At 39.8% G+C, this 11,441-nt stretch overlaps 1 protein-coding gene across 1 annotated transcript; it reads right to left on the reverse strand.

Moving 5' to 3' along the window:
• Positions 1–5,958: 5,958 nt before the first annotated feature.
• Positions 5,959–7,083, reverse strand: SPZ1 (spermatogenic leucine zipper 1; the record flags this gene model as incomplete). The annotated part of the gene is made up of 1 exon (XM_084232932.1): positions 5,959–7,083. One exon carries the CDS (start codon positions 7,081–7,083, stop codon positions 5,959–5,961), a length of 1,125 nt encoding a protein of 374 aa, XP_084089058.1.
• Between the last annotated feature and the right edge of the window lie 4,358 nt (positions 7,084–11,441).

Genomic DNA, 11,441 nt, shown 5'->3' on the forward strand with positions numbered 1-11,441 from the left:
AGGCCCTATACTCCAATTCTTCCATGCATAAATAAATAAAATAAATCTCTTTTTTAAAAAAGAAAGATTAAAACATGCTCTTCCTAGGAATATTATCCTCAAAATAAAAAAAAAATTACTATTGCTGTTGGAGAGTAGTGATGGGAATACACAGTTAAAACTTCAAAAACATTTTTTAATTGGAATTTCATTCTTAGGTATGAGAACATGGAGTGGTCAGAACTGATTTTTGTTCCAGACTTTCACTGATTTCACATCTTGGCTTTTTACTGTCAACAACTGATGGCCTAAGATCCTTCTACATATAACATAACATAAAACTTCTCTAAATAGGGGCCTTCCTGGTGGTAGAAGGAGTTAAGCACTGCACTGTGAAGCTATCCACAGCCACTGTAGTACGAGTTCCATCCCTGGCCAGGGAGCTAACCCACATGGCGCAGCAGACCTCTGACGCCCGCTGCTCCCCTCAGCAGCATACTTAGGTCAATCTGCCTGTTCTGTTCCCCACTCTGCCTCTGGTGAATCCTCTCACCCCCCGCATCTCTGGCCTGTATCCCAGCTCTTGTCTGCATGAATAAATAAATCTTATAAAAAATGCCTTGCTTTTAGAAATTCTCATTTATATGTTTTGGAATATATATGACCTTGTGGTAGAAGAACAATGTTATTATATATATATATATATATATATATATAATGTTAGGGTCAATGCTAAATCTAGAAAATCTGATTTAGCAGAGATTGCTGGCTGTATTTGAAACTTAATTAAAAAGCAATAATGCCCTGCCTTGCCCATCCCTTTATTGCTGGAAACTTTCAACCTTCGCTCCAGCTAACCTGTGTGACTCTGCCCTACCTGAGCCAGGCACCCCACCCTACCTCCTACGTCAGAACAGCAGCCTGCAGCTAACACCACACTCTTCCTTTTTCAAGTCTCTCATACACAAGGATGTGGTCGTGGAACTCAAAAATTATCTGAGCATCTGTGGAACCCACCATTCTGTGGATCAGTGTGGCCACATCAAACTGACACCAGTGTCACAAACTCTAAGGACTAAACTCACATGTCATTGGCAAAGAGCTCCTTCATCTGGTAGCTCAGCGTTCTCTGTCATCAGTTGCCAGTAGAGGAGGTTGACTCTAGTTGTAGAAGATGCAGCAGAAAGTGAAGACTCCCTCCAGCCCCCCCTTATTCTCTTGGTGACCTTAAACCTCTTGTCCCATTCCAGTTCACCCTCCTCTCTGCATACTTGAGATGTAGAGTTTTTATTTTTTTAATAGTGAAAGCTTTTGTTTTGTTTTGCTTTTAAGGAAATAGCTGATGAGAGGAACGAGGTGGAAGCAGCTACCCTCTGTTGAGAGAGAGAGGTTAACTATACTCAGGGATTGCAAAGCGCCCCTGTCTAGTACCTGGCCACTCCTCTGGGCATGGGAGACTCCTAGAGCTCTCCAGATCAGCATGTCCATTTTGGGGATGGAAGGAAATCTTTCCCACATTAGCAATAAAATTTATGGTTAAAAAAAGCAATAAGGGCCTTCCTGGTGGTGCAAGGGGTTAGGACACAACCTATGAAGCTGTCTGCAGCCACTACAGCAAGAGTTAGATCCCCGGCCAGGGAGCTACCCACATGGTGCAGCAGACCTCTCCTGACTTGCCTGCTGCTCCCCTCAGCAGTGTACTTCAGTCGGTCTGCCTGTTTTGCTCCCCACTCTGTCTCTGGTGAATCCTTTCACCCCCACCTCCTGGACCTCTGGCCTGTACCCCAGTTCTTGTATGCATAAATAAATATATCTTTTAAAAAATTAAAATGATTGGGAAATAGAATATGTAGGTGGTAGTTTCCCTACAAAGGAAAAACAAATGCAAAGAAATGTGATTCTTTCAGTAACACAAGTATTGTTTAACTGGAGATCTTTTTTTCTACTAAGGGCTGTAATAGGAATGTTTGGACTCTTAGATTATTTATAAAGTGATATGCATTCCAGACAGAAGAAAGAAATGTTGCTTTTAGAGTATTGTATTTTCTGTACTTTCAACATATGAAAATTTTGTATGTGCTATGCTTCGTTCATTATAGAACATGTGGTGATATTGTTGTTGTTTTGGTTCCTTTTTTCCCCATCTTTAATTTGTTTTAAATGCATAAATGAGGCTTTGGACCAGAGAAAGATTATAGTTACTTACATAATAATAATCATGCTGGTTCCCCTGGCTCCAGTTCTTACCCCTGGAGAGATACAATAAGAATCAGATGTCAGCCTGCAAGCACATGGGAAATCCTGAGAAAATGAATTCAGGTACTCATGCAGATAGGAGGAGGAGAAACGCTCTGCTTCTGGAAGATAAGATGGAAAGGATCCTGGGTTCTCTCTCTAACTCTTCTTGAATGTAAATAAATCTCTCCAGGAGATAACTTTACTCATAATTAGATAAATCTTTTGAGTCATAAATTATCTTCTAGAGATTGTTTTTAGTCTAGAAACTTATTTCCATAAACTATGCTTGAAAATCCTTACTGTGCAGAAATATAAAAATATTTTCTCTATACTTTACAGTGTCCCAAAAATTAATTCTTCCTTCTATGTGGTTTCCCAGCAAAACAAAACAAAAACAAAAAACTTCATTTCCCAATTACTTTCAGGTAGATGTAATCTTGTGACTACATTCTCATCAATGGAAATTTCACTGCTGGGTATGGTGCTGTATTTGATCTAATTTGAAGTCGATATTACCTTGATTTTGTTCAGTGTACAAAAGGTGTCACACATTTCCAAAACATAAAAATCTAGCAGCTCTTTTGTGAGTTTGTTGTGATACCAGGAATGCCTCAGTGCACATTTTAGCAACTGGGGATTTAGCCACTAAACCTTTGACAGATAAGTGACACTGCTATAATTTGTAATGCAAAAGAACAAGCTAAAATACAAGAAGTGATGGCTCAGAGATGTTGTCGTTTCTTTATTTCAGTCATTCATTTAACACCTGTGTGAAATTCTTACATGAAATATAATAGTATAAAATCTGAGACTAAAGGGGTCACTCATTTTCTTGAATGTGAGAAAATGGAGTTATATAACTAGTATAGTAAATTCTCTGTTTTCCTCTGAGACTGGCTTAATTTCATCTTCATTCTTAAAAGATGTTCCGTTAGTTCAAGAATTCTGGTTGATATTTCTTTCAATTCTAGAAAAATGTTCACTTCCTTCTGGTCTCCATGGTTTCTAAATGACACATTTTCTGCCATTTAGATCAATCTGTCCTTTCAAGATTTTTACTGTGTCTCTAACTTTCAGAAATATGATTGAGTGTCTTGAATTTTATGTCTATACTATTTGGAGTTTACTTGGTTTCTTGTATCTGTAAGTTTGCCTTTCAGTAACTCGCAGAGTTTTTCAGTGATTTTTATCTTTGATTACTTTTTCAGCCCATATTCTATCCCTTTTTACACCAATGCCAAATCTTTTGTTACTGTCCCACAGATTCTTGACTTTTTTTCCGTCTATTTTCTCTCTTGTTTAGAATGAGTAATTTTTTTTTAAATGGAGATACCTATCTCACAGGTTATTTATTTATTTATTTATTTATTTATTTTTGTGGGACCCTCGCTGGCAGGGGATCGAACTGGCGCTGCAGCGTCTGTGGGCAGCCTCGCAACCCAGCGTTCAACCGCTGCGCCACCAGGGGAGGCCCATTAAGGGAGGTTTTTTTTTGAGGATTTATTTATAATTACAATAGCTGAGGTACAGGCCAGAGGTGTGAGGATTCACCAGAGACAGAGCGGGGAACAGAACAGGCAGATAGACTGAAGTACACTGCTCAGGGGAGCAGCGGGAGAGTCAATGATTTGATCCCCTGGCCGGGGATCAAACTTGCGCCACAGAGGCTGCAGCCAGTTTCGCAGTGCTGTGCTCAACCCCTTGTGCCACCAGGGAGGCCTAGAATGAGTAATTTCTATTATCTCATCTTCAAGTTCATGGAATCATTCCTCTAACATTGACATTCTACTATTAAGCACATCCAATGAATTTATTTTACTTGTTCCTCGCAATATATCTATAATTTCCATTTTTTCTTTGAATCTTCTATTTCTTTGTTGAGGCTTCCTATTTTATTGTTTGTTTCAAGTGTGTTTGTAATTATTCACTGAAGCATTTTTATAATGACTGCTTTTAAATTCCTGTCAGATAACTCCAACATCTGTGTCATCATCCCACTGATGGCATCTGCTAATTTTTTTTCTCATTCAAGTTGAGATTTTCCTGGTTCTTGGTATGGTGGGTGATTTCTCTATGTATGCTGGGAGACATTAGATCTTATTTAAATCTTCTGTTCAAGCAGGTTTCTTACAATACTGTGCCTGTAGGGAAGGGTGTAAATCTAAGCTACCCTAGTGCCCCACACTGATATTCCACCCCAATGGGAAAGAAGAGGATCAGAGGGGATCACTTTGTTACCATCAGGCAGGGTTTGAACTTCTGGGTACCCCCTGCCTCACCCCCCACTCCCACCTCTTTTGCACCATTCTAGCAGAGATAGGGAGAAGCATTTCATTACCAGTCAATCAACAAATTACCACTTTGTATTTGTTGATTAGGGATAAAAATGGAGGCAGGGCATGCAGTTTGGCTAAGGTACGGCCGTTTTGGTCAAAAACTTTCTATATTGCCAGACTTGCTTTTCCTAATCTTTGTCAAAAAAAAAAGTGAGACTTTATGAAGGCCATTTGTCTAAACACATTGGCATTTCTGGGTCATGGACTCCACCAGCACTCTGTTTAGGACATAGACAGAAGGAAAACCCAGGGACTCAATACCTTGCTGTTCCTTAAGTTTCAGGGACCCTGGTCTCTCTCTTTCAGTTATTTATTTATTTATGCATACAAGAACTGGGGTACAGGCCACAGATGAGGGGGGGTGAGAGGGTTCATCAGACACAGAGTGGGGAACAGAACAGGCAGACTGAAATACACCACTGAGGGGAGCAGCAAGTAAGATAGGAGAGGTCTGCTGTGCCATGTGGGTAGCTCCCTGGCCAGCTAGGGATGGAACTTGTGTGCAGAGGTTGTGGATAGCTTCACAGTGCTATGCCTAACTCCTTGAGTCACCAGGGAGGCCCTCTCTTTCAGTCTAATGTTTATTCAATACATAATACCCAGGGTTTTTAAACTCACTTAATGGGAGGAGTAGGGGGAAATGCATCTGCTCTATCTTTTCTGGAAAGAGAAAGAAGTCCATCTCCCTTAACAGATGATATTATTTTTACTGAGGGTAACTCTACTGCCTTCCATCTGGAGGAATGGGAGGAATTGTTCCAGCACAGAACAATTCCAAGCAAGCAGCATGTCCTTTCCCAAAAGCCTCTGAAGCTCAGTATGCCCACCACTGAGGAACAAGGGAGGAAGGTCAGGAAAAGTGGAGTCAGGAGATGGGGAAACTTATGGGAAGAGAAAAACGGTTTGTTCAGGGGTAGTCTACCACCTTCATTTTTTATTCTACCACTTCCCACACATGAATAATCGAGAAAGAAAACAGGCATTTAAACAATGACCGTTAAAGGTTCACAATGAAAGTGTTATATTCTTTTCCCCCAGAACCCCACCTCAGGAAATGATTAAATAAAGAAAAAAAAAACAGCCTTTGTTCATTTTAGTTTTTAATTTTTATTTAATATGACTTGTAACTTTGTACTATAAGTTTAAGTATCAGAGTCTCGAATAACAGCGTAAAACAAACAAATGTAGAGGTGACAGGTTATGAACTAGAGGTTGACATTAATGGTCACTAGAGACCAATCTTATGTAACTACTGAGGTAATGAATAATGTGTCAATCTTTTTGTTCGATAGCATTTTCTTGGTTGAAACCCAGAGATTTATCCTAGGTTTGATGATCATGATTGGGGTTGAATGTATTATACCTTTTTGAGGAATTGCCTTTACTTCTACTTTTGGTTATTTTTCTATCGTAGGCTAGTGATTGGCCGCTTTTTCCCCAAAAGTGCTCTTCTTGCAATGCGACTATTGAACCGGTTGTTATGAGCTTTCTTAATACGACAAGAATCTAGGTTTCTAAAGAATTTGTCTCTTTTGTGACATGTACCCTCCATTTCTTGTATTTTCTGCTTATGCATTTCTTCCCTCTCTGTTTCAAATAGTTTCTGTTCCTTCTTGCCCTGTTCGGAGTTTGTCTGATTAAACTTCTCTTGCAAATCTCCCTCTTTCTGATGAAGTTTCTTGAAAATCTCTACTCTTTGCTCTAACATTTGGCATTCATTCTCCAGCATAGCTGCAATCAAGTGCAATGAATATGTGTCATGTTTCAGCTTCTTTACTTGTTCCTCCAGTTCCTGTTTAGATGACGCCACACTATTTGGTTGAGTTTGGAGGTGAACACCATTCTTTTTAAGTTTCTCTCTGATGTCTTTCTGAGATTTCTGATAGGATTTTATTAGTTCACTGAGCTCAGTATGTTGCACACTCCAGTGATCTGCCTCCTGTAGTAACTGCTCCATGTTGTATCTCAGTTTGATATTTTCTTCTTGAACACATGGAAATCTGCACTTGGCTTTTTCCTTATTTAGTTGAGTTTCATTAAGGACTCTTTTTACTTCCGAACAATTAACCAAATGTCTTGCAAAGACTTGTACTAAGTCCTTGGAGATCTGGTTTTTCAATATCATCTCCTGTTTCTTTGTGTTTGGTTCTTTCTCTGAGTCTACATCGCCAAGTAGGTTTTTCAATAACACTTTATTTAATTTGTCAAGTCCTCTGATTTTTTCTTTAAGTACTGACACATCCTCAGGAATATTGGTTTCCTCAGAATATTCTGTGTTTACGTCCTTCTCTTCACTGCATGCCATACTTTTCAGAACATCTTTAATTTCTTTTAAGAGAGTTTTAAACTTCTGTGTAGTCTGTTTTTCAGTTGCTGGATGGCCACTATTCTTTCGAGAAGGAAGAAAACTCTGGGAGATAGAAGGAGGTGAGTCAATTCCAAACAACGCAATGATAATCCTGGGGTCCAAAGACTCTTGACTGAGCTCAGGAGTCTGCTTAAAAGCTTCGAAGAGTGTGGGTGCCTCCATCTCAGCGGAGTTAATAGGACTGGTGGTCAGAGCACGAAGAATGCAGAAAACCTGAGCAATTCCAGGAAGAGGAGGTGATAGTTGTCTTTGCAAATGGGTAGTGAATGTGGAACTAAGCAGAAATCAGAGGCCAGAGTTGTGATCTGAAACCAGGAAGATGCTGTTTAGATGGAAGATGATGTTAGGTGGAAGGTGACATGTCAGCCTGGAAGGGGGAGGGAGAATGGGGAAGGGGAAGAGGCTCTAGGTCTCCATCTCTCCAACTGCCTTCTGGTGTTAATTCCCTGACCCTAGCAACGGTCTTTATTCTGTCACTGCAACCTGTGACCTATCCCCAGTCTCTGTTTCCTTTGTGTCACAATAGAAGTCTCTTAAACACCCCCTCCCTCCCCAGTGACTTAAGCATCAAAAGCAGCTTTGAATTACTCCTCATCCCAGAAAGATCTGTATGACAGTCCTTCCTCCCCTGACTTTTCTAGGTTTTCGTTCATTTTATTCTAGCTGTATCAGTTACCTCCTACCTCATTCCCAGCACCCACAAGTCCAACTTAAGTGTGTGACTGACAGGCATTTTCCTGGGGAGGCTTCCTAGCTTACAGCAGAGAGACTCTGCTGTACAAGAAAACTACCCATGTAAAATAAATCCCCAAATTGCTACACTTTTTTTTATGTTAGGGAAAAACAAAGAAAATAATCCAGTCAAAAAATGGGCAGAAGAGCTAAAAAGAAACTTCTCTGAAGAGGAAATGCAAATGGCCAACAGGCATATGAAAAAATGTTCAACATCACTTGTCATCAGGGAAATGCAAATCAAAACTACCATGAGATACCATCTTACACCAGTGAGAATGGCACATATTAAAAAAACTAGCAACAACAAATGTTGGCGAGGGTGTGGAGAAAAAGGAACTCTCCTGCACTGCTGGTGGGAGTGCAAACTGGTCCAACCACTATGGAGAGTTGTGTGGAGATTTCTGGACCTACTAAACATAGAGCTTCCATATGATCCAGCAATTCCACTCCTAGGTATTTACCCAAAGGACACAGAAACATCAATTCCAAAGAACAACTGCACCCCTATGTTTATAGCAGCACTATTTACAATAGCTAAGCTTTGGAAACAACCCAAATGCCCAAAAATAGATGACTGGATCAAGAAGATGTGGTGCATATACACCATGGAATATTACTCAGCATTCAAAAAAGATAAACACATGCAATTTGCAGCAACATGGATGGCGCTGGAAGGGATCATGCTCAGCGAAATAAGCCAGAAAGAAAAAGAAAAATACCGGATGGTCTCACTCAGAGCAGGAATCTAGAAAACTTAAATAAGGGACCAGGGAAAAGAATAACTATAAGAAAGTGAAAATCAAAATCAACAAACAACTATGAACCAGAGACACTCTATGGGGGGTGGGGGGCGGGGAGGGGAGGGATTGGGGTCAAAATAAAGGGGTCGCAATTGTATGGGGAATATAAAAATTAAAAAAATTTTAAATAAAAAAAAATGTCGCAATCATTCCATTTGAAAATATTCCACTTCAGTAAAAAAGAGATTCTCCAAAAAATCCCTTAACAATACAATCACAAATTGGAGCCTTTCTTGATTTTTTAAAGGTTTATTTTTTATTTATTTATGCATAGAAGAACTGGGGTATAGGCCAGAGGTACGGGAGGGTGGGGGTGGTGAGAGGACTCATCAGAGACAGAGTAGGGAGTAGAACAGGTAAATTTACTGAAATACACTTCTGAGGGGAGCAACCGGCAAGACAGGAGAGGTCTGCTGCACCATGTGGGTCAGCTCACTGGCCAGGGATCCAACTCAGGTCACAGTGGCTGGCAATAGCTTGATAACACTGAGACTTTAACCACTGTGCCACCAGGGAAAACCTTTTCTTGATTTTTTTTTTTTTAATTTTATAGAGGCATGTTTATTTATTTATTTATTTATTTATTTATTTATTTATTTATTTATTTGCTTGTTTTTTTGTTTATGTATGCACTGGGTAGAGTCAGAAGCACGGGTGAGAGAATTCACCAGAGCCAGAGCGGCGAGCAGAGCAGGCAGAAGGACCGAAGTACACTGCTGAGGGGAGCAGCGGGCGGCAGGAGAGGTCTGCGCGCCATGTGGGACCCTCCTCCAGTGGCCGGGGAGCAGCCGGGGATCGAACTGGCGCTGCAGAGGCTAAGGGGAGCTTCGCAACCCAGCGCTCAACCGCTGCGCCACCGGGGAGGCCCCTTTTCTTGATTTTTAATGCATCCTTTAAGACAAGCTTAGTTTGCTCCTGAATCATTTACAGCAGGTGATATAAAATTTTAATCATTACTTTTCAAAATAATTTGTTAAAACTGGCACAATTTAAAGTATACGAAACTGCTAAATCCTACACTAGATTATAGAAAAGTAGCTGGAATTTATTAAAACCAGTGCTTTTTTTTTTTTTTTTTTTGTCCTTAGAGGTCAGGACATTGACAGTATTATGGTAAATCAAAGAAAATATATGTGAGTTTTTTTCTTGATCTTTAAAATCTTGCTAGCAAATACTTCACTACCTTGTTGATTCCACTCCTAAGGGAAAACTCATTTTCTATTTTTTTTCCCTTTATAGAATTTTTTTTTTTCTTTCACAGCTTCCAACTCAGTTTTGCTTTAATTTCCCTGAGCCTCATGCTCATTTTCCAGGCCGCTGGGCTCAGAGCCATCATCTAGGGCCTACCCACAGGCACCGCAGCTTTGGTCTTTTTGTGTACTTGAAGGAGAAACACCTTTCTGATTCACACAATGATCCCACCAGGCCAGCTATTTAATGTCACCTCATAGTCCAAGTTTGATTGCTATTTCCCCTTTGACTCACAGCAACATCTGAGACAGTTTTTAATCTCCAAAGTGAGTGATTTTTTTTATTTAGTAATTAACTTCTAGCTGCCCTGTATTGTAATCAGAAATCATAATATTTCTGCCTTTTGAAATGGATAATTTCTCTTTGGCCTACTCTCTATTAATCTAATGTATGTTTCATGGTTGCTTGAAAAAAATGTAGTCTCCATTTTCTTCTTGTGCTGCAGTTTTCTGATGTTTTTTGCCCATAAATCTGATATTACCTTTCTCTTTGATGATCATGGTTTGAACACAGCTTGGTGAAGATATGAAGAGAACTTTTAAAAAATATATTTATTTTTATTTATCTATGCATACAAAAACTGGGGTGCAGGCCAGAGGTGCAGGGGGCAAGAGGGTTCACCAGAAACAGAGTGGGGAGCAGAACTGGTGGTTCTGTATTTCTGTATTTCACTGAAATACACTGCTGAGGGGAACAGCAGGCGAGACAAGAGAGGTCTGCCGTGCCATGTGGGTTGCTCCCTGCCTGGGGATCCAACTGATCCTGCAGTGGCCTAGTGATAGCTTGATAGAGCTGAGACTTTAATCCCTGCACCATCAGGGAGGCACGAGAACTTTTTCCTTTTAATCAAATGGAATTTAAATATTTCATTCCTCCTTAAAAATTTAATGAACTTGGGCCTCCCTGGTGGTGCAAGGGGTTAAGCACAGAGCTGTAAAGCTATCTGCAGCCTCTGCAGCACGATTTCTATCCCCAGTGGCCAGGGAGCTACCCACATGGTGCAGCAGACCTCTCCTGTCTCACCCGCTGCTCCCCTGAGCTGTGTATTTCAGTCAATCCGCCTTTTCTGCTCCCCACTCTGTCTCTGGTGAATCCTCTCACACACATGCGCCCCCCCCCACACCCCAGTTCTTCCATGCAGAAATAAATAAAATAAATCTTTAAGAAATATATATGAATAATTTTAATATGATGGGGAAATTTTTGTCTAATGAAGTATATTTTTATTTTGTGTAATTGTTTTAATTGTTCAGTAGTGGTTGTTTTTTTAAACCAAAGCATAATAGCTGATTACAGATGATCATGTTCAAGGAATTTTATACTGGGTGTGACTTTAAGTATCGTGACTTGAATAGTTGCTTTTATATGTATATAAAAGCACTTATGTATATCTGATATCAAAGATAAAGTAGGTGAAAATGCCAAATTTTTATTCAAATAAACAAAGCAGCTGGACACATCTATAAACCCTTTTCTGTATTATGTCCTTTTCTCTTTGACCAGCAGGTGGTGCTGTGAGATTTAAAAATTACAAAGATTTTTTTCCCCTTTGTTTTTTAAAAAATATTGAACTCTGTATGTGGAAACGTGGAAGTATTCTCATCCATGTATTTTTCATTTCAGAATTTGAGATTGATTTGCACAAAATTACAACAACTTCTAAGTGATTTGCCCAAAATTACAACTAACTATGGCAGCTGAATTAGAGTCTGAGTTTACAGTTTTTAAATTGCT

The sequence above is a fragment of the Talpa europaea genome, assembly GCF_964194135.1.
Source record: "Talpa europaea genome assembly, chromosome: 5".
Classification (NCBI taxonomy): domain Eukaryota; kingdom Metazoa; phylum Chordata; class Mammalia; order Eulipotyphla; family Talpidae; genus Talpa; species Talpa europaea.